The sequence below is a fragment of the Echiichthys vipera genome, assembly GCF_963691815.1.
Source record: "Echiichthys vipera genome assembly, chromosome: 14".
In the NCBI taxonomy this organism is placed as follows: domain Eukaryota; kingdom Metazoa; phylum Chordata; class Actinopteri; order Perciformes; family Trachinidae; genus Echiichthys; species Echiichthys vipera.
In genome coordinates this window covers 1,286,654-1,311,012 of record NC_139839.1, presented here as the reverse complement: position 1 = coordinate 1,311,012, position 24,359 = coordinate 1,286,654, and the positions used below count along the sequence as shown (strand labels likewise).

At 41.5% G+C, this 24,359-nt stretch overlaps 1 protein-coding gene across 1 annotated transcript; it reads right to left on the bottom strand.

Moving 5' to 3' along the window:
* Positions 1–12,163: 12,163 nt before the first annotated feature.
* On the bottom strand, positions 12,164–23,073 carry htr3a (5-hydroxytryptamine (serotonin) receptor 3A; the record flags this gene model as incomplete). Its single annotated transcript, XM_083927391.1, has 9 exons — positions 12,164–12,474; positions 12,673–12,909; positions 13,772–13,982; positions 16,329–16,489; positions 18,554–18,723; positions 18,818–18,927; positions 19,379–19,423; positions 20,701–20,864; positions 23,004–23,073. The coding sequence occupies 9 exons, from the start codon at positions 23,071–23,073 to the stop codon at positions 12,164–12,166; spliced, it is 1,479 nt and encodes a 492-aa protein (XP_083783517.1).
* Positions 23,074–24,359: the final 1,286 nt, after the last annotated feature.

Below are 24,359 nucleotides of genomic sequence, written 5' to 3'. Positions count from 1 at the left end.
TAAAGCAGCAGTGTGTAGGATTTAGGGGGCCCTGTTGTAAGATCAAATTTAATATCATTGTCACAAACAATATGTTTTCATGAATTTTTAATCTCAAAGAACAAAGAATCATGTTTTAGTTGCACCGCTACGTTCTACTTTGCAGTTTGAGGGTCTTTTGCATTTTTACGTTAACCGCAGGTCACGTTCGTGCTTGGAAAGGGGGGGGGGGGGGGGGGGTGCAAGGGGATGGGTATTCAGTTGATGCAACCTCATAATTAGATGCAACTAAATCCTGCAAACTGCTCCTTTAAATCTACATTGAGACGAGCCTCAGATTCACTGTGTGTCCGTAGAGTTTTGAGTACGCACCACAGACCTAAAGGCGGGTGCCAGGTTGTTTTATTGGTGTGGTATTATTGTTTTAATGGTGCATATTTCAAATAGATTTGCATTGATTTCAATTATCACTGGGGCTATGATAAAAAAGTAACATGTAGCATTGACAGTGTATGCTGCATCTTGGAAGAAAGCTGCAAAAAGTCAGCCCAAGGTTGAATTTCTTTTTCTTTATTAAAAGGGAGGTGGGAATTCCCGACTTTCTGACATCTCTGAAACGCAGCATCGGACCTGCGCTGAACCGACGCAGCCGCAGGTGTTCGGGTCGAACTGAATGCTCTTAATGAGCATCACTGCACGTCAGAGCGTTACCGGGGCGATCGCATATCCAAATGGCCGGTGTAGAAAAAAAAAGGGGGAAATCACTGATAGGACGAGACACTGCCCAGCGGCTTAGGGGGGCGACCAGTAAGACGACAGAATGAATCAGCTCTTTCTCTGTGGTTTCTGTCCCTGCGCTTCGTCTCTCTCTCTCGTCTCCCGTTGTCGTCGTCGTTGTCGTCGTCGTTGTTGATGTTGTTGTTGTTGTTGTTACTATTGACCTTGAGTTTGATCTCAACACATCGTACTTGAATTACCTCGTTTTGTGACCTCACGTTGCTCGTTGTGTTTTAATTTTCCCTTTTTGTTTCATTCGTACACTTTTTTTTGTGTCGAAAAAAAGATGCATCGCACGATATGATGAAGCAATGCGTACGCCGAGAAATTAAGTGCCGCGGTGAAGAGATTTTGTTTTTGTTTTTAGTTTCATTTTTCTAATATCGTGTATTTCCTTTGTGCATTACGTGTTGTTACCAAACTTGGTATTATTAACCCCGCTTGTTAAAGAGCCGGAGAGTTTGGTCATTTGTTATAAAAGCTACCTCTAAGTTGTTGTTTTATTTTTGGCAAAAGCACATTTGTGTGTGTTTGTTTGTGTTTTGCATTATTTCATCATTGCTACTTCATCTCATGCTTCTTCTTCTTTTTATTCCTTCAAAAGTTGATTTATGATTGTGTTTTTGAGCAGAGTGTATATAAGAAGAGATAACAAGCGTAGAGGTGGGCAGGATTTTGGAAAGTCATTCAAATGGACATTTATTCTCCTCTTCTAGTCTCCCCCTGCACCTCCGACCACAGAAGCGCGGAGAAAATAAAGAAAATAGCCTTAAGTGATGAGCGAGAGGGACGCGGCGGATAAGAGGAAGTACTATTGCTTTTGCGAGAGGGTTTAAAAATAAGAATTAAAACTTGAAAATATGTGAATAGAAGTGTAGTTTTGTAATGTGAAAAAAAAAAACAGAAGGTTCACCCGGAAACGCTGAACCGCCCAGGACAGGTCATACTTGCAGCGATGCAGAGCGCGTTGGACAATTGGGACTGCAAGTGGGAATCAAAACAAGTGAAAAACACAGAAGGTTAAAAACGGAGATTTCTCTCAGCCGACCGGAGAAACGAGCGTATTCCTGAACAAGAGCCAACGGAGGCGATTTGATATATAAAAATTGTGATATTTTTGTATTCAGTGTCGGTCCTTTTTCCATTTGTGGAGGGTTACAGCAGGGCACAAATATTTGTATTTCTTTTGTTGTTTTCTTTTTCTTTTTTTTACCTGTTTTATTCTCTCTCTCTCTCTCTCTCTCTCTCTCTCTCTCTCTGGGTGTGAATCATTTTTGCCTTGCTCCTCTTTGATATCGTTGGACAAAAAAAACGTGTGTGAACATATTGTAATAATAAGTGTCGCTTTTCTGGATGTCAATTGCATTGTAGGTGAAGGACTGAATCTACCCGCCGCGCATTTTACGAGTGTGTACGTACGTACGTGACGGAGTAAAAAACAAAAAAAAGGAAAAAGTCAAAAAAAAAAAGAAGATAAAACACGGGACGGCGGGGGCGGCGCCGCCACACCGGCCGACTAGTACTCGTCATTCACGATTTTTCAATCAAACTTGACTGTGGACACGTCTCTTTGTTTTTTGTTTTTGTATTTGAAAAAAAAGAAAAGAAGAAGGGATGGCACGTCACAGCGGTGTCGCGCCATTTTATTCTCAAACACTGTGAGCTGAGGGTCTTTTCCACCCTCGTGTAATACCCACCCACTATACTATACCCAGTCACGGCTCGGTCTGAACCACCACAATGCAAGACCCCATCAGTCACATTATTCCTATCATCGTCCTCTGAATGTTTTCTACTTTTTTCGTGCGGGTGAACGAGCGCGTAAGAGTGTAACTGTGTGTGTGTGTGCGTGCGTGCGTGCGCGTGTGTGTGTGTATTAGTGGAAAAATGCACTAATCAGATCAGATACAAAATAAAAATGATACTCTATGCCACTTTTTTTTCTCTATGTTGGAAAAAATATATATATACGTTGGCATCGATATAGTTCTTCCCTCAGTGTTCCTCCGATGTTTCTGTACTATCTTTGTGCCTAAAAATGGAGTTTGTTCGACAAAAATGTCCATCTATATCTGCTTAGTTTCCGTATTTTCAGAAGAAAATAAAAAAAATGGTGTCTCCAGTACCCTAGGGATGTCATGACGCTCGAAAATGACCTGATTTTTTTTGTTTAAATCCTGAATAGAGCAGGGCGTCTGCAATAAACCCTTCATGCTATTGAAACAGCAACTGGGATTGTGCGTTCACTTCTTTTCTTAGGCCTTACGCCGTGATTGGCGCCCAAAAAAAGCATTTATTTAGCGACACAAAGCGAAGCATAGGGAACATTTACTGGAATCCGGACGGGCTGCCACGCTTGCAAAGACTGTCGGCGACAAAAAAAAAAAAAATGCTCCGTGAAATTGTTTTTCCGCAAGCACATGAGTCCGCTCCTCCGCTCGGATCGTCCGTTCTCTTCTTCCTCTCCTTTTTTTTTGTCAGCAACGGGTTTGCTGACGAGAACTTTATATCGCTCTTGAAAAAAAACGACAAGAGAAAAGAAAGAAAACCTCCATTTGGGTAGGTTGGCACAAGGGTCCCCCCCCCCTCCTGTTATCACTTCAGCTTTTTAAAGTACTTTCCTTTGGTTCTCTCTTTTCTACAAAACGCATTTAGGAGGGGGATGTTTAAAATTCGTCAGAGAGGAATCATGGCATCCCTGGAGCTGGCACTCTGTGTATTTCGGTGTGGTGTTTCTAGAACAAAAGTAGCCATTTCATGCAGTGTTGCAATGCATGTGCCATCGAGGTCTAGACTTAAAAACTGTTTTGAGTAATAAAAAGCACCAAGACATTGTATTTTTTTATATTAGCACTGAGGACCAATTGCCCTGTCGGACCAAGCGTAACAAAGCTTTTTATGTAACAAAGCTTTTCTCTCTCTCTGTCTTTCCCTGGCTTGTCTGTGCTACTTCTCTCCTCCATTGTCGTGACAGCACAAGTGCCAGTCGAGTTGCTCTGTATTAAGAAAATAGTATTTTTATTATGATTTGAATTGTTATAGTTTTTGTCTACCTCAGCACCTAATCTTAGCCTAATCTTAGAAGGTGCCCAATTATTATTTTTTATTTTTCTTTACGTTGTTCTCTCATTGTTGTCGGTTCGGTCGTATGATTTTTGTTTTTTGAAATTTGCATTAGAGCTTTTGCAAAGGTCCTTTGTCTTTCCCAGCGACAACGTGCTATATTTTTTTCCCCCCCGTGGCAGTACGTTTCCTGTTGAGCTGTGCCACCAACCTATAGCCACCGTCTGTTGATATAGAGGTCGTTCTCTTTCGTTTCTTTCCATGTAGAATCGGACGCCTCTCTCTGTAACATTTCAGTGTTCTCTGATGGAGTGTGAAAAAAAAATAAAAAGGACAAATAAAAGATTTAATGCTGCAGGTTCTCTTCTCCATGTTGTCACTGAAGTCAATGTTGTGCCTTTGATGGTGAAAATATAAAGAATACTTTCTTTTTCTTCTTCTTTTTTTTTTTTTACACCCTACTAACTAGTAGATTGTTTTGTTTTTTTGTAGTGGAATTTTTTTGTATTTTTATTTATGAGTCTCATAATAAAAATCCAATCATGATGTCCGGTTGTATACTTTCAATCTGCGGTTAGAAAAAAAATAAAAAAAATGGACTTGATGTTGTCTGTCTTAGCCCTCTTTCTCGCTCGCCGTGTGTTTCCTTTAGAGAACAGGAGGTGACGTAGGATCGAACACTGAATCTTCACTCTGCTATTTAATATTTTACAGCACTACTTCAATTACAATGACTTCACTGTGTGTGAATTACAGTCAAGTATTTCAGTCTAGTGAAAGTAAAACAATAGTTTCATCTCATCTTCAGCCTCTTATCCGGGGTCGTGTCGCAGGGGCAGCAGCTTTAGCAGGGGACCCCAAACTTCCCTTTCCCGGGCCACATTAACCAGCTCTAACTGGGGGATCCTGAGGCGTTATACGAGTAATACAGGCGGCCTGTTCGGACTGGGTGTTTCATTTATACATGACACAATAGAAACAAAAATTAATCCATATTAAATTCACTGAGATTAAGAAGACTGTAGCTGGGGAAATAATAACTTTATGTGTATGTAGCACCTTTCAAGAGCGCAGGTTACAAAGTGCTTCACAACACAAGGCAGAATAAGAAGAGACAGCAGATATGAAATGCAGACATCAAGCTTAAAACACAAAAGACGCGCGAAAAACTAAAGAAAAGAAAGATTATACAAATGTCAGCTGCTGTTTAAAAGTGCCTGCAGTGTCCATGAATCTTAAGTTCAATGGGAGAGAGTTCAAAGTTTAGGAGCGACAACCCTCAAAAAGCTCAGTCTCCTTTTGTTTTGAGCCTGGAGCGAGGAACGACCAACAAACGCCGGTCGGAGCACCTCAGAGACCTGCTGCTGTTGTGAGGCTGCAGCAGCTCTTCAATGAAGGCAGGTGTCTGACCACGCAAGGGCTCTGAGAGCGATCACAGGAGTTTTGAAGTGGATTCTGCATTTAATGTGAGGAAATCAAGATGGCGAGTGACCTGCGACCTCATGGAGGACTTGGTCAAAAGCATGGTAGAAGCATTTTGCACCACTTGTGTGAAGTCTCTCTAAAAGACGGTCAGTGGGAGCGTACATCTTTACGTAACCATTTCAAAGCCGCCGCTCGACCTCGACCGAATGTTTCCACAAATGTTCACAGTCAAAGAGCGTTCAGCTGTCTGGCTTCTCACCACCTGGCTGTGATGTGCTAATGTGTACCTCCTGCAGCCCTTCAAGCCTCACTGCCTTTTGTCTGTTCTTCCTCCCGTGCCACAGAGGTCACAAACGCCATCATTAGATATGGAGGGCGTGCGTGCATACGTGCGCGCCTCTGTTGCCATTACAGGGGAAGCGAGTCGAGACACAAAACGTTCAGCTTTCGCCCGGTGATAGATCGACCCCGACGAGGTTCAGATGAGTGTTTTTTGTGGCAGGTTGTCGCTCATGTTCACCTCTGTTGTTGTTTTTTCACGGCTTCAGTTGATCAAACATGTCATTTTGTATCTTTGCTCAATCTCACATGTAAACAGCAAACATTGCGGCATTTACGGTGATGTCCTGTCCGTGAATGATGTCCTGTCTTGTTCCGGGGGGTGTTATTTCAGCCCAAACCTAAATCTAGTTTTGTAGCTTTTCACAAACTGCTGCCATAATGCATGAGGATAACGAGTTTCCTTCAACGCATCGTTGAGAATGCAGTTTAAATGTGTGGGAATGAAAATGTGTAGGAACTAAGGGAGTGGAGATGCCGTGTATGAATAGTGATGGTTCCCAGAGCATAAACCTTTTTGAGACACAAAGGCATAATTGAATATATATATATATATATATATATAAGTGTAGGGATTTGGTGGTCAGTCCCAACCCGTCCTCATCCAGTTTTCATACATATGACTACAAAAGGTTATGCCCTGTAATTTGTGCGTAATCCGTGTATTTATTACTGTAGAAATCTCATCCGGTGCAAATAAGGAAATCAGCTGACTTGGTATAAGAGCGTGGGGTGGTGGATGGGTCCTAAAACACAGGACTTTAAATAGCAACATTGCTACAGGCTCATAAGCCCTAGCTTTAAGCTTTATCAAAAAGGAAAGTTTTAAGTTTACTCTTAAATATGGGGACGGTGTCTGTCTTCCGAATAACACTTGGGAGTCGGTTCCACAGGAGAGGAGCTACTACTAATGTAGTTGATCCCTCTCTGTGTTGTGTTAATTAAGACGTTGCCTCAGCAGCAGCGTACCCACGCCTTCTTGCAATAAAGTACATGCAGAAGAGGAAGTAAAGCTCACATGGGCTAAGCAAAGAGCATTTTACAAATTAAGACCACGATAGCACTTCCTGCTACAGCCAATCTCTCGTTTGCACATCAGTGAGAAATCTTAAGCCCAGTTCAGACCAAAGATTCACAACGCAAAGTGAAAGTTGCGGCGATGTGAACTAACTCGTTGCAAATCTAGCCGGCTGATGTCGTCTCCAGCGATTCGGCTTCAAATCGCCTGCAGCTGGTTTTCAGAACGTAACACACGTCACCTGTTTCAACAGCCAATCAGAAGATCAATTGGAGTCAAGTGGGAGACAGAGAGAGGAGAAAGAGACGGAGAAAGAGAGAAGCCCAGGGTAAAAACGTTATTTGTATTGATGGTTTATAAGACTAGTGATAGTGTATATGAGGAATTGTTATAATAGCAGCAGGAAGCGTCATGCAGGACCACAGAAGCAGGCACCACCACGATCAGCAGAGACCTGCGGGAGGACAAAGCACAAACAACTCCGGGGAAGAAGTGGAATTAGTGACTGATGAGACATGAATGATACAAACAGAGAGGAGAGAAGCCCAGAGTAAAAGCGTTATTTGTAACTAAAAAGTGCTAAAACCTGCAAAAAAAACCAGAATGCTCCTTTAATATGTTGAAGTTTAGAATACATTCCCATTGTCGTCTGGTTGCTTTAATTTCATCCCCGATAACAAGAAAAGTCTGTCTGCGTGTCCAACAAGTAACCGTCACATCAAAAGTGTCCCAATAATGCCGCTCGCTCATTTCCTCTGGCACACAGGATCCGATCTCGACTCCAGCGGATTGGAAACTAACGAGGCAGCTCTCCACTTTCCCTCTCTCCTCTTATAAACTCGCTCCCAAGCATTTGCCCCAAAACACATGGCAGCTCTGCGGTTATTTAATTTTATTTACTTTTTTTGATTTTCGGGCAGTGGAGAAAAACAGGAAATGAGGTTTAAAAGAACTCTCATGGTGAGTGAGTGGTTTTGTTGGACTCGTTGCTTTTGTGGGTGACTTTGATGTTATTTTGGGGTGTCAGGAAGGAAGGGGCAGCGGTCGCTGAATGGTTTGTCAGGGTGGTAATGTAAACAGCGAAGGGCCTTTGTGTTGCAGCGCGACGCTCCAGCATTGATCTTTGACCCACTTATCAGGGGACGTATTCACAAAACATCTTAAGGCTAAGAGTAGGTCCTAACTTGCTGATTTAGGAGTAACTCTTCAAAATAAGAGCGATTCACTCGCTTATTCTAGGACTGCTAACTTTTTAAGATAAGTGTAATTCACGAAGCATTTTAGTGCTAAAGTAGCTCCTAAATCTATAAAAAACGTCGATAACATCTTTCATTTCATCCACACGTTGAGTGAGGAATAGAAGTTGGTCCAGTTTGGTTTCCTCTTCTGCTTTGGCAGAGCAACGTGGTCTCATGGGAGGGCGTATAAATAACACGCCACTTTTCATGACTTGCATAACTTTTCGCATGCATGTCTACGCATATTAAGCTTTTCGCGTGTCATTTAACGCCCGTAGTTCCCCAGGGTTAGGGTTAGGGTCAGGGTTAGGGGTTAGGGTTAGGGTTAGGGTTAGGTGTTGGGGTTAGGGGTTAGGGTTAGGGCATTTCACACCCATTATTTCAGCCATCCTTCACATGAAATATTGATTTAAAAACAACCCTCTGACAGAAAGCTCCACCACTTCGTATTTCTCCGGAAAGTAGCGGAGAAATACGAACACGTGGGTTTTCCCTCAATGACATTTGTGCGTGAAATGACAACGCCATCTTTGCACTATACAAGTCAATTGAGACTACATGGCGTGAAATGACACGCAAAAAACATGACATGCGTTGTAATTATACGCGAGATGGCTTAAGAGAAATAGCGTGTCATTCACACCTCTTTAGTGAGACCAGGCTGGGCAGAGTGGATGTGTCCGTATCAGCCTGGTTCTTCTAGCCCTGTACTTAAAAGGCCTCTTATATCGGCCTACACGTCCACTGATCGTCTAATGAGCTGCCACACTTGTCAGTAGGTCCACCTGGAGGACCAGAAGCTGAGCACACTTGACAAATAACGACATTCTTGGTTTGATATTAAATCAAAGGCACGTAAGACATTTTTATTTATATACATTCATTTGCACATAACAGGCTATTTCCTGAAGTGTTTCTATCATAAATTCACTCAGTTGTCGCTAAAGAGTTGTGAAACCGAAGGATGTGTTTGGTGGTTTCTTCTGTTTTCATGCTACTTTCTTCTGTGGTAAATGGACTTCTGACGACTCAAGGCACAGCTAAGGTGATAGATTATAACAGCAGCAGGAAGCGTCATGCAGGACCACGGCAGCAGGCACCACCACGATCAGCAGAGACCTGCGAGACAACAAAGCACAAACAACTCAAAAGATATTTGTCTGAATGTCAGTAATGAACTGTTCAAGTGTGGTGGTGACGTGTATGATTTAAAAAATGATGCCCTGTTCCCCTGTAGCGTCACTGGGCTTGAAGACATCTCTGATCTCCTTGGCTGGACCCAGGTCCTGTGCGATACCTGACGGGAGCATTTAAAACATTAAAACAACAAAAAATAAACATGAAAGATGCCAAATTTAATTGAGAAAGATGTAAATGGACAATATGAACAAAAGGCTGCACTCATATAGATGTTTTTATGATGTAATTTATCTCTTTTGCATTGTGTTTTCATCTTATTACATTTATTAAAAACTGATTTATTGATAAGCGATGTTAATATGCAGTGACACTAGTGTTGGCATTGAAAAACGATGGTGTTGTGCATGGTGCCATCCTCTGGCTACTGTGGTGAACTGCAGAACTTAGGTCCCAATGAATGAACAGTGAGGTACTTCACAGCTGCAGAACATTATTATTATGATTATTATTATTATTATTATTATTATTATATTATTATCTATGTGCATATTTATATTCATCACCTCATTGATGACTCTAAATCACCCGTAGGTGTGAATGGTTGTCTGTCTCTGTTCGTCTCTATGTGTCCTGTGATAGACTGGCGTCCTGTCCAGGGTGGACCCCGCCTCACGCCCGATGTCAGCTGAGATCGGCTCCAGCCCCCCCGTGACCCCGACCCCGGGATAAGCGGTTGAAGATGAAGATGAATGACCTCAAGTCACAGTATAAACAGTTAAGTATCCGCAGCGTGTCGACACATATCATTTCAAACATGCATCATGAAATATATAAACATGGGTTCCAGGCACGTCCAGCTGGGAGGAGGCCTCGGGGAAGACCCAGGACCAGGGGGAGAGATTAGATCTCCACACTGGCCTGGGAACGCCTCAGGATCCCCCAGTTAGAGCTGGTTAATGTGGCCCGGGAAAGGGAAGTTTGGGGTCCCCTGCTAAAGCTGCTGCCCCAGAGACCCGACCCCGGATAAGAGGCTGAAGATGAGATGAGATGAAGTTAGCTTTGACATCATTTACAGTCGTCTAAATTAAGATTCTGAAATGATTGTTTTATTCGTATTATAAATGTAAATCATAGTTATAATAACTGTCAAATGTAAACTTTTTCTTAACTTCTCTTTTAACATAATTGAATCAGTGGATGAATGTTTTTCTGTCTTAATTTTTGTAGTTTAAGCTTTAGGAGAATTAGAAAACACAGTGGAGAGAAACATGTTTTTCATTCAAAAGCATTAAAAAATGATTAGTTTATGTATATATATCATTTATGTATATATATCTATGTATATTACACATTATGGACCTGAACATTAGTCCATGTGGGACAAGACTAATTACAAAACAACAACAGAAATATTAAATTATCAAATATACAGTCAGAAGAATACAGAAAACTTAGGTTAACCAGTTGGAAATGCACAAATACTACTATATGAATGCTGGGCCTGTTTATTTTGAATAGAGTTGTGGTTTTATTTGAGTTATTTTTTATTTCGAGGCCTCTTTGAGAATTCAAATTCCCGTCTGTTTCCATTTCGTAGCGACAGAAGTCATCAGCTGCTAGTCATTGTGACAATAATGCTGTAAAAATGACACTTTAATGACTTTTAATAACATGTTTCATTGCATTTTGCAGTTTATGACTCTGTGTGATTTCTATTTATTTAAAAAAGCCCTTCATAGAAGATAAATGCTGCGTTTAAGTCGCTCAACACTTATGTGCACCTTAAAAAGGATAAAAGGATCAAGCGTTACATGTATTGAAATATTGTTAAACATGCACTTCCTTCACTTTTATCTGTATATGATTATTATTTATATAATTTATATAATTACATCTCGTGTCTCGATGACACAGACAGAAGCACAATTCAATGAAATACAGCACACATTTGTTGCTGTTTTTACACAAAGATGTACTTAAATAAATCAATTACAGTCGTTAAACAGATTTTATTACATGACACGTTAAACATTTACATTGAGATGTATTTGAAGCGCAACAAGTTCCCACCGCTTTACTCTCAGACATGATTTCGTATCTATCCGTTTATATGAAAGGAGGAACGGGGACATGCAGTCAAATGTTTTTCTGATTATACATGGGACGCAAAACAGGCCGTCATATGCATCTATTACCTCACTAATGCAGAACTTATACATTTATTTTTGTTTATTGATGCATGTAAATACACATTTTGAATACATGTGTTTAGTTGTTTTACTTGAAACTTGAAAATGTACAAATCCTGCTGCTCACCAACTCAAGTCCATCATTTTATTTATTTATTAAACTATATCGTATATTTATCTCCAAGTTTGACCTTTACCACTGCTTTTCTTCCCAGGTTTTCACCAATGTAGGCCTCTAAAGGCACTAAATATTGTGCCCATGTTCAATATTTGTTTTAAATTGACAGTAAATCCTTTCCCCCATCTAGACTTTTATTCTTCCAAACACAACAGATCACAACATAAAATAAACGTATCAACTATAATTGGCTCTTCAGCCACCAAAAGGGCCCGGACACGTATGTACCACATGATATAAGTCAATAAATGTAGTATATTTGTACTTTATATGAAATATAAAACATTTAGCAGGTCCACGTATGTTCTGATGATGTTTTTTTTATACTTTATACTAAATATTGTATATTCATCTATGTTTGTTTGTTTGTTTTGGAGATGTGCAGTCAACCTTCTCCTCAGCCAGAATATACTTATATAAAATATAATAACCACCAGTGTGATCCTTTATAATCCTTCATAATGATGAATGATAAATGCATTTATAAGTGATAAGGCAACTCAAAAAGACAGACTCCTATCATGGAACTTTAAAACGGCTCTAATCTAATTTAATCTAATCTAATCTGATCAAGCCTAGAATTGTGATGATGATATTGATAACTATATTTGTAGGGATGTAGTGACAAACCCAGTTGTTTACCTTAACCTGTGCAAACACATGTAGGCCCCAACTACATGAAGCCTTTCCCTGTTCCATTAGTGAGTGCCACCCTGTGTCCACTGAGCTACACAGGCCATAAAGCCGATAACTCTGGCCTTTTGAATTCAACGCTCTTCCCACTGAGCTTGTGTCCACAGCGGAACAAGGGTGAGCCTCAGGCGACCTGCCACACCGACCACAGCGTGCCCAGAGTGATGCTGTAGGCCACTACAGCCACCAAGTAAACCCTGAAGAGCAGCACGTCCAGCACGTAGCCAACCTGCAGCCACTCCTTGGCAACTTCCCGGCACCTGTCCCTCTTCTCCAGGAAGTGGCGTATCGCTGTCACTTCCTGTAGGATGTTGTCCATGACAGGCGGGGTGGGGTCCCTGGAGGGGGGCAGGCCGAGTCCGAGCAGCCCGCTTTCTCTGTCGTGGGGGCTGAGCCTTCGGCCTATCTCACAGGTGTGGTGGAGGGTGCACTGGGCTGCAGGATGGGACAAGGACAGGCTTCATTTTACTTGGAAATGTGTATTTCATTGAAGTAAGTCTTAAGGTTAAAGCAAAGGATATGAGCTTCCTTCTAATAGGAAACAAAGTGAAATTAGCTGCTGTTGCGTTTTGTTTGATTAAACCTGGAAAGCACTGTTGTAAGCTACTGTACATGTGTTCACTTGTACCTTACCAGTCCCATAGTTGTTGTCCTTGTAGTGCTCCATGTCGGCGCCCTGCGAGGACAGTGTGGAGCAGAGGCGGTGCTTCTTGTGGATGCAGAAGAGGACCGGAGCTCTTTCCAGAACCAAGTACTTCAGCCAGTGGGGCACGGGCGGCTGCAAGTCCTGCTTGTGCACCAGACGCACGATGAGCACGGTTTCTGTCAGGCTGATCACCAGGAGGGCCATGCAAACCACGAAGTACACTCCTACAGAACAAGATGACACAAGGTGTTTGCATGGTCCTCTTACAGGTATTCTTGCAACATACTTCATCCATTCATCTTCAACCGCTTGTCCCTATCGGGGTCGTGGGGGGGCTAGAGCCGATCCAAGCTGACATTGGGTATGAGGCAGGGTACATCCTGGACAGGACGCCAGTCTATCACAGGACACATAGAGACGAACAGAGACAGACAACCATTCACACCTACGGGTGATTTAGAGTCATCAATGAACCGAACACCTGCACGTCTTTGGACTGTGGGAGGAAACCGGAGAACCCGGAGAAAACCCACGCAGACACGGGGACAACATGCAAACTCCACACAGAAGGGCCCCAGCCGAGATTCAAACCAGGAACCCTCTTGCTGTGATGTGACTGTGCTAACCACCTCCCACCTCGCCGCCATTGCAACATACTTTTCACATCAAAATTACATGGTTTGGGGGTTTGAGTCCAGGCTCTTTTTGGATATTTTATCTTGGAGTTGGTGTTATTAGTGGTGTTAAACTCTTATAGACCTGTGATGTAGCACTAACTTGTTATGGATGTCTCCCTCCCTTCCACCCAATGCATGCTGGGAAAGTCTCCAGCCCTCCCAAATTCTGAAATCAGTGCTTGCTCTTTCAGATCTGGTTTTGCCCTCACCTGTCTGTCCCTGCATGCTTGACTTGCAGATTAACTGCTGCTCAATTTTGCTTTGTGCTCTCCTGACCGTAATTTCAGTTTGTTTTATTTAAACATCAATTTAGAGTTAAAATAAAGCAAAAATATTTTGAAATCTCACACTGACACTCCTCACAGTAACCCTGTACTGAACGCATACAGCAGTAACAGATCCCAGTCACCTATCAGCGGGGTTCCTATGGCGGTGGCAGGCAGAGTGTCAGATACAATGATGAGGAAGACGGAGTAGCCAAGCAGCAGAGTGATCTTGAAGGAAACCCTCTCTCCACTGTCTGGTGGCAGATAGAAACCCACAATGTCCATCACCATCAAGAAAATACTGGGCAGCAGCAGGTTCACAGTGTAGAACAAGGGCCGCCGCCGGATCACCACCTGGGAAATGGAGGTTTTTAGTCAAGTCAAAATGTGTGCCGTGAAAATAAAGAAAGAGAACAACGGTGTTCCTGCATACAGATCATAATCTACAGACGTAACCAAATCTAATCCTTGTTTGGTACAGATCCTCACAAAATGAGAATAATGTCGCAAAAATGATAATTCCCTTCAATATCATCAATCATATTACAACTGTATTATCAGTCAAAATAATTGCAATTATTAAATTAATTAAAAGAAAAACATTTGCTCTAAAAAGGTTCAAAATGAAAATAGGATAATTTGGTTTCAAATAAAGGTTTGTAAAAACCTTTAAAAAAAAAATGCATTAAAATTGAAAATCGTTTAGTTTTAAATAATGTGATAAATAAATAGTTTTTTAAGGAGCTCAAAGAGTGAATAATGAAGTCCGAAATAATATCAGAAAATTAAAATAAATTAAAATACACCTGAATACGTGTTCGGATGGTCTTCGTTTTGATTGGTCGGCAGCAGCGGTCAGTCAGGGATGCTTGTTTTTGATTGGCAGAGAATGAGGAAGTGACACAGAGAGGGCGGGCCGAGCAGACAGCGTAAACAAACCAAGGAAGACGAGGAGCTGCTTGTTCAAGTAACGTTAGTGTGTGTGTGTGTGTGTGTGTGTGTGTGTGTGTGTGTGTGTGTGTGTGTGTGTGTGTGTGTGTGTGTGTGTGTGTGTGTGTGTGTGTGTGTGTGTGTGTGTGTGTGTGTGTGCGTGTGTGCGCGTGCGTGTGCGTGTGCGTGTGGGTGTGTGTATGAATTCTCTGAGGAACTGTTGGTAAGTTGAACTTTATTTGTTGTTTAACATACATACAGTACCTGCAAGATTGAGCTTTATGTGTAGCTTTATGTTAGCTTTATATGTAGCTTTATGTTAGCTTTATGTCAGCTTTATGTTAGCTTAATGTGTAGCTTTGTGTTAGCTTTATGTCAGCTTTATGTTAGCTTAATGTGTAGCTTTATGTTAGCTTAATGTGTAGCTTTATGTTAGCTTTATGTGTAGCTTTATGTTATCTTTATGTGTATCTTTACGTGTAGCTTTATGTGTAGCTTTATGTTAGCTTTATGTGTAGCTTTATGTGTAGCTTTATGTTAGCTTTATGTTAGCTTTATGTGTAGCTTTATGTTAGCTTTATGTGTAGCTTTATGTTAGCTTTATGTGTAGCTTTATGTTAGCTTTATGTGTAGCTTTATATTTCTATGGGTGCAACAATAACTTTTCAGTTAAATGTCTAAATATTATGGAGAAATTAGGGAACTTACCATTAAGACTTATTTTTATAAAGTTAGTAGCTAACCTGTTTAAATGTGTCCTGATTTACTTCCTGTTGCAGTGTAAGTGTTTTACTTTGCTGGTTAGTTGGTGACGTAAACTTACATTTAGGTATTCAGGTATGCTTTTATATTAAAGGAGTTAGATTTAATTTTAATCTTATTTGTTTTATTTGTTTGTTTCGTCAGTTCTTCCAAAACTCTTCGCCCACGTATTATCGCCCAGCCCTCCTTAAACCCTTCACACTGACTGGGCTGCGGTCAATGCATGCCGAAAAAACCCTTTTAGGGCGCACTCACACCGTTCTTCCGTACCGTGCCCAAACAGGTTTTTCGGGTAGAGCCTAGTTCGTTTGACCAGTGTGAGTGCAACCGCTCCGCGCCTAACTGCGGCCAGCTGGCCGTCCACGGCCGTTTGAGAGAGGTGGGCTTTTGTAAAGCGTGTTTGCACGTGTACGAGCACGAGCGTGCGCACGTGTACGAGCACGAGGCCTACGGCAGCTCTGACGTCATTTATGTGCGCCTGTTCGAACATGTAAAAAAAAAAAGAGGGACCATGCAGACATTTAACAACAACAACAATGGCGGCGAAAGGTTCACGTTGGTGTGATGCGGAGGTGGAGTGTTTACTGCAGATTTGGTCGATGAAAAGATTCAAAAACAGTCGACAAGACGCACAAAAACTCAGAGGTCTACGGAAATATCTGGAAACAAAGCGACGCATTGCGATGACGTCATCAATGCATGTGATGTGTTACGGCGTGATGACGTATAGGCAGCAAGAAGCATTCTCCGAGGCCCAGGTAGTGTGAGTACAAACGGGCCTGGAGGGGGGGACAAGGACCCTAAAGCACGGGGCACGGGACGGAGGCACAGTGGGAGTGCGCCCATAGTCAAGAAAGAAAAGAGTAGAAGATAATGGTAACCATGACAGCAGTCTGGAAGGTCTTGGGGTCAGGCCACAGAAAGACACAACCCTTGATACTCAACCCCACATTTATGCAACACACGTAACACATACCGCACTTAAAATCTTTATATTGAAATACTCACATGGAACTTCATCTCCGCGTAATAGTCATCATTGTCCACGCTGAAGATCTTGTAGTTGGACAGTATATGCAGCAGCTCCCACTCTCCTTGGTTCATGAAGACACTCTTGTCCTCCCTGAGCTCCTCGGGGCTTCGCATCAGCGTGATGTTGATGTCATCAACTGCAGATCGAACACAATGTGGGGAACAGCATGAAACAGCCATGTCAACAAGTTCCCTTTTCACCCTTCACTCTGCTCTCTAAGCACACGTCGCAGCGGGGGAGAGTTCACGGATGCGCAGAACAGAGCGCTTGTTCTACTTAAGCCTTAATGATAAAAGGTTGAAGAGAGAGAGTTTGGTGTTGTTTGCTGTTGCCAAGGATTTTTCACCATTTTGCCAGAATAACATCAGAAGATGAGTGAGTGAACATCAGAAGTGTGAGTGAGAGGGCTGCAGAGGGATGTTGCTAATGTGAAGCACCTGTAAATACATGACATCTTCGTCATGAGCTCTAGAATAGAAAATGCACTGAGAAATTGGATGTTGTTGGAGTTGGATAGGTGTACAGGGGTCTGAACCCGCGGCTCTTGGACCTCGTGCGGCTCTTCAGCCCCTTTTCAGTGGCTCCTGTAGCTTTGCCAAAAAATAACATTATGTGTAATGTGTAACTAAAATATGCGTCACATGCTACGGCTATCGCTCAGCACCTTTCCCTGCTAACCTTGAGTTTCTGACCTGTGCTGTCAGTATGCTAACCGTGGATAACCCCCCCCCCCCCCAAAAAAAAAAAACGTATCGGAGGAGAATAGAGAGTTGCGTGGAGAGATCAATTTGCTGTCACTGCCAACACTGATGGCTTACGCGTATGCTTCATATGTGGTGAGAAATTAGCGAACAACCATTTTTTTATGATAGGTAACAATAATCATAATAGTAATAGGAATGAAATGTCAACACTTTTCTTTATGTTTGTTCTATAATTTCATAAATGCAACAAATGTATATATCATATAACTATATACACAACTTTATAAGCTGTGAGATCAAATATGTTTTGCAGACCTCTGGTGTAGACGATAGCAGATGCATTTTGGAATAGGCAGAGATGTTTTTGTTGCAGGCTGCTTTAAAGTATTTTTATTTGTTGTTATTTTTCTGCAGCTTGGCTCTTATTGTTGTTTTTTCCTCCCTTGTTTGGTTTGATCAGAAATGATAACCTGAGCGCAGAGCTTTGGCTGAACCAGGAAGTCCGTCTGTAGACTGTTGGCTAACCTGGGGGTTTGTGTACGACTTGTGTGGTTGTGTTTCTTGCCCCCCGTCGTACGTCTTTTTAGGGACGTCGCATGAACGAACAAGGCCTTACGTAATGCAGTTATAATGTCTGGAATGTGCCTACTTTGAGATTATTTTGATCTTGTTAGAGACCTCAGAATCATTTACCTGTTAATAAAATGAAGCTAATAAATAGTTCATGCTTTTGGCTTTGTCGTATAATGAAAACTACCTTAATCTTTATGATATTAAATTCAGATGATATTTTTTATTTCTGCAGGATTTTAACATCTGAAGAACAATTTAATTTTACACTCCGCCGTGTTAGTGATGCTGCTGACAGCAGTTGGTCCGCAGGTGGAGCTCGTCACTGCCGCTTATGCTGCGTTCACCTGTAATCGTAAATCTGGAACTTCCAACTTCTGAGTCAGGCTTGTAGAAAGGGCAGAAGTCTAATAGGAACGTGTGTGTGTGTGTGTGTGTGTGTGTGTGTGTGTGTGTGTGTGTGTGTGTGTGTGTGTGTGTGTGTGTGTGTGTGTGTGTGTGTGTGTGTGTGTGTGTGTGTGTGTGTGTGTGTGTGTGTGTGTGTGTGTGTGTGTGTGTGTGTGTGTGTGTGTGTGTGTGTGTGTGTGTGTGTGTGTGTGTGTGTGTGTGTGTGTGTATTTAAGAGGGGAACATATAGGGGACGAACCGGAAGTAGAGAGCTGAATGTGTGTCAATAAAGTTTACAAATGAGCAAAAATAAAAAATAGTCGACACACATAGTGACTGTGAACGTGACAAGATGGAGGCTCTGAAAGAACCGGCGTGCTGCAGTTACATCTTACCGCCACAGAGGCCGCTAGAAACAATGACTCTCAATTCTTATGGAGTACAACTTTAAATTAAATTAAGTGTAGCATGGATGTTTTAAACCCCGGAAAATCTCAATCACATTTTCAGTGCGTGTGGAAACTTGGAGAATATCTTACTGGTATGTAGCCAGCTCTGGAAAGTGAGGCTGCATTTCTGCACATCAAACGGGAAGTTGTAGATGTTGAGAGTGCAGGCTGTGACCACCTGGATGGGCTTGTAGTTGCGCACCAATCCATCATGTGTCACATAGACATAAGGGATGTCCGGGGACTTCCCCACGTCCACGCTGCAGGTTAGACACACAAAAAAAGTCAACAACAGACCGGAGCCTGAGCCGGTGGAAGAATAGAAGTAGCAGAAACGGCAGCAAGTGTTCTTACAACTCATTGATGAGGATGTCGGGCACCCACACGTTAGCAGTGGGTATAGACATTTGTTTGACTTCATCAAAGTCTTCGGGGTTCCACACCAGGAATTCATCCGTCCATGACTAAAATATTAAAGAACACAGTTGATGATATAACAAATAGATCTGTTTGTGTTGCACCGTGTAAAAGCATACATCATTAGTGTCTTAGTAACAGAAAATTCACATTGTTGTCACATTATCTTTACTTTATCTACATACTGTAGGCCCAGGACGAGGAAGAGGAACATGTCCACACTGATGCCACATAGTTAAAACTGTCAAAATGTCAAATTAAGTTTGCTATTATAATCCACACAAATTGCTTTAATGGATTCAATATTTAATGGAATAATAATGCTGTAAATAAAAGTAGTTTTGACAGATTTTAGCCCTGTGTCCTGCACAGAGACTACAAAATTAAAATTAGCTTATAGCTAACTCAGGTAATGCTACGCAGCTGTGTGTTGTCCCCGTCAAATAAACAAATAAAAAAAAATAATAATAAATGTACGGATTTTTGCAAACGTCTTACCTGTCTGTACCACACGTATGTTGTCAAAACCTGGTTCTTCTCATCCTGTATTGGAATCGAAGAGAGAAAGTAATTGTATATTTATTATATTTTATATATCAATTAAATGTAAATGGTATTAATGACATACTATTTCGAAATACAGTACATCTTAATCATAATATATAGAGCTACCCCCAGCACATTTAATCAAAGAGCTTGTTTGATATGCCGTGATGACCGAAAGAACCAGGTCGCGGGTACAAGCGGCCGAAATGTGTTTCCTCAGGAGGGGGGCTGGAGTCTCCCTTAGAGAGAGGGGGAGAAGTTCAGCATCCGTGAGGAACTCGGAGTAGAGCCGCTGCTCCTTTGCGTTGAAAGGAGCCAGTTGAGGTGGTTCAGGATCATCTGGTAAGGATGAACCCTGGGCGCCTCCCTAGGGAGGTGTTCCAGGCACGTCCAGCTGGGAGGAGGCCTCGGGGAAGACCCAGGACCAGGTGGAGAGATTAGATCTCCACACTGGCCTGGGAACGCCTCAGGATCCCCCAGTTAGAGCTGGTTAATGTGGCCCAGGAAAGGGAAGTTTGGGGTCCCCTGCTAAAGCTGCTGCCCCCGCGACCTGACCCCGGATAAGAGGCTGAAGATGAGATGAGATGAGATCTGCATGAAGTTGAGACAGTAACAGGGTTTTCCTGCCCATCGTCTAAAGATACAAACGTAAAACAATGAGCGGCTGCGTCCAAAGCAGAGCTGTTCATCTCCTTAAAATTAGCGCATGATGTCATTTGGAGAAATGAGCTGGCAAAGACAAACATTTCTTTGTTATTAAGACATTTAATTTGTTAATAATCATGAAACGTTTACGTATCAAGGCTGGATTAGCATTTGAGCGAAGCGTCAAACCAGAACTAGACTCCAGACTTTAAGTGATTTAGTTGTTTGCTTGGTTCCTTAATCTTGACGTCCTCTCTAGAAGAGGCTCCTCGTCTCTTAAATTTGTGTTTATGCGTATTTCCAAATAAATGCATTAAATCAAATTACCACGCAGCGAATCTGGGGTCAGGTGGTGTTCAAGCATGAGGCGCAAAACCGGGCACGTGGGAGGTTCATCCATCCGTTCTGCTGTATTAATATAAGTGTTACAAATCAAATATAACCCCGTAAAGCCTCAATGACGTTTGCAAATATGTATGTGTAATGCAGGTAATTATGCAGATTTCATATGGCGTATAAATTGGTAATTAAAGGAGTCATGACACACACACACACACACACACACACACACACACAGTAGATTAGATAAAAAGCATGTGTGTGTGATGTTCTGGTTGTGTGTAACTCACCACATTGAGGATGGAGTAAACCATGAGGTCTATGGCCACGATGGTTGACGTCCTCCAGTCCTTCACCGGTCTCACTCCCTTCTTATACCCCGCGCTCAGGAAATCCGATAGGCGCACTAATGTGGCGTTGGCAAATCTCCCTGTGCTACTGCCCGGTCGCTTCACTGAAAACGTTTAAAATGAAATATTAATCTTTTTATTTACGCTGACACGAAGAAGCCAAACATACAACGTTAAACAGTGAAGCGCGATAGAGCAGACCGGTGTAATTCAGTCATAGACTCATTCTCCCCCGGTGTAACACTGAACGCCGGAGGAAGTCTTTTCTTCCGGCAGCCATCAAACTGTATAATTCATCTCCCCCCGGTCAGGTAAGGAACAGTGGAGACACTGTGTCCTGAGAAAATGTCACTTTAGTCACTTTATATCATCACTGCATCACTTTATACACTGTACTGTAAACTTAAAGGCTGCTACACTTCACTGTACTTTACTGTAACTAACTTACTTTAGTAAGAAATGCTGCTACACTTCACTGTACTTTACTGTAACTAACTTACTTCAGTAAGAAAGGCTGCTACACTTCACTGCACTTTACTGTAACTAACTTACTTCAGTAAGAAAGGCTGCTACACTTCACTTTAATTTACTGTAACTAACTTACTTCAGTAAGAAAGGCTGCTACACTTCACTTTAATTTACTGTAACTAACTTACTTTAGTAAGAAATGCTGCTACACTTCACTGTACTTTACTGTAACTAACTTACTTTAGTAAGAAAGGCTGCTACACTTCACTGCACTTTACTGTAACTAACTTACTTTAGTAAGAAAGGCTGCTACACTTCACTGTACTTTACTGTAACTAACTTACTTTAGTAAGAAAGGCTGCTACACTTCACTGTACTTTACTGTAACTAACTTACTTCAGTAAGAAAGGCTGCTACACTTTACTGTACTTTACTGTAACTAACTTACTTCAGTAAGAAATGCTGCTGCACTTCACTGTACTTTACTGTAACTAACTTACTTCAGTAAGAAAGGCTGCTACACTTCACTGTGCTTTACTGTAACTAAGTCCTGTAGGAAATGCTGCTACACGTTTAACACTGTTATCACTTATTTAGTTTGTACTTATTTTATTTCAATCTGCTGCTAAACTGCACGCTGCGTATTGTTGTATGTTGTATAAACCTACGCTTAACCACAATGTCCGTTGCACTCTGTCACACTGAGTTATTGTTTGATTCATTTAACGTTAGCTTTATTTTATTTGATTTATGTTTTTATGCTTATTGTTACTCTGATCCTTTTCCGCCTTTGTATTGAAACTGTTGCACAATCATTTCCCTCGGGATAAATAAAGCTTCTTGAATCTTAAATCTTAAATAATCTTCTGTGGAATACAAAGCGTCTTTGTTATAATGGGATCTGGCTAATTATAAAGTTTATTTAATAAAAATAGTGTTTAAAGAAGTCTTAAATAAAAGGTTTTGTCCAGAAATATCTGAATGTTACGCGTCGTTGTATTCAAGTTAATACTGAACCGAAAGGAAGCTGAAAAAGATAAAATAAATAGTAAAATTATTTGATAATTCATCTTTAAATTAAATATATTTAGTAGCTTTTCCTGGCTGGTGCAGCTGTGCCACAGTTTTTATGCAGTTTTATGTTACGGCCACATTTATTTTATACAAATGAAACAAACAAACGAATGAAACATCTGTATTTTAAAGATATATACTTTATTTTAGTGAAACAATGACATCATTTCCTAATGACTGGGTAACCACTCAAACCAAACACTGCATTTGTAGAACTTTTAACGACAAAAACACATAATAATATGTAATAATATTTATTTTGGTGCTGTGTTTTTAATCTAATTTCTTATCATTACTGCTGCCAACAGTGACGTTTCTCATTAGATCCTTTTTTTAAGCCACTTAAAATCTGGCTAATATCCTTTCTATAAATGTTCTCGTTCTTTTTACACACTTGCATTAATTATAAGTCACTTTCACAGCACATTATTGTATTATTATAATGCCATATCTAATATCTATGATAAATCTAGGCTCTCAAAACTGACTAAATGATTCTGCTTGTCTACTGTTGATTGTAAGACATTGCCAAAATATGCTTTTGTGTCTAATATAACACTCAGTCCTTATGATAGTGTGTCTTTTTAAAGCATCTTGAGCTTTTTTACTGAGAATTTAACTGGATCTTTGTCATATCTCAGGCTGCGGTGGATCAAAAGTCAAAACATAAAGCATGTAATGGAGTATAAGCTGTCCTGTACCTGTGCAGGCTCTCGATGCTCCTTGAATCAAAAGGAAAAAGAGTGCCGTCCAGGCGGGTGAGAGTCTCATGGTGCCCGTTCACCTGTGTTTCCGTCTCCTGCTGTGGAAGTCTGCCTGCCGCTCTGACGAAAGGCCTCGGGACGCCTGACACCCATATCTTCCATATCCACCCACTTTATCCATCACTTCGCTCTCGTCCACTATCAAAACCTTGTTAGTGTCACTCAGCTCATAAGGGTGTATCCATCTGATCTGGGGCCACTCCTCCTTGTTCAATCAAGCGGCCGCTCTCCGAGACAAATGGAGCTGAAAGAGTGTGGAAATAAAAGCGAGGGACCGCATCGTATGTCATGCTGAGTAATCATTTAATTAAGTAATACGCCAACACCAGGGCCAGTGTGTTACAGTGATTTAGCACAATTAAAAGGCTGTAAGGCAAGAGTGTCAACTCACTTAGTGACAGCAAAGTTTAGGCGTGTAATATCCTTCATCACAGGAAACCTACAGGGGCCATAGCTGCCCGCTTTACACAACTTTACTAATGTTGAGATGCCAAATATTAGATTCTTTTAATCAATTTTTATTTATTTATTCATTTTTTACAAAGTGGAGAGGAAGCATCTCTACATCCAGAAATAAATGAAGAACAGAAAAACTACCGCAGCCATGGAAATAACGAGGGCACAGTGAGATATCACTTGTTCTGATGTCCTGTACCCCCCCCCCCCGCACACACACACACACACACACACACACACACACACATTTTCTTTTCCCCTCCCTATCCACCCAATCTTCCCCACCCTCTGAACCCTAATATGATGAGAAATGTAAAATGATGAAGGAATCAAATGTAAAAATGTAAATAATATGATTATTTTTTATAAATAAAAGACAAAAAATATGATAAAATCAAGGCGTTGAGCAATAAAAAAGTATAAAACCAAACAACAATAACGAAAAATAAAGATAAAATGTAATAAAAAGACCCGACACGCACACCACCCTCAACTCTTTTCCTTCCTTTGCCTCCCAGGAATCTCATGTCCCTATCATTCATATAATAAACATCTTCTCAGACATAGAAGTATCGAATAAATGCTCATTTCCTCCATCATATGATGATCATTTTTTGGCAGTTTTCAAGCTTTTATTATATAGGACAGACAGGAAATGGAGAGAGAGAGAGAGGGAGAGAGAGACAGACAGACAGACAGACAGAGAGGGGAGAGGACATGCAGCAAAGAGCCGCAGGTCGGAGTCGAACCCGCTGCCCCTGCCCCGAGGACCTTCAGCCTCTTCACATGGGGCGACTGCTCTAACCACTGTGCCTCCGGTCACGCCATGTATACGCA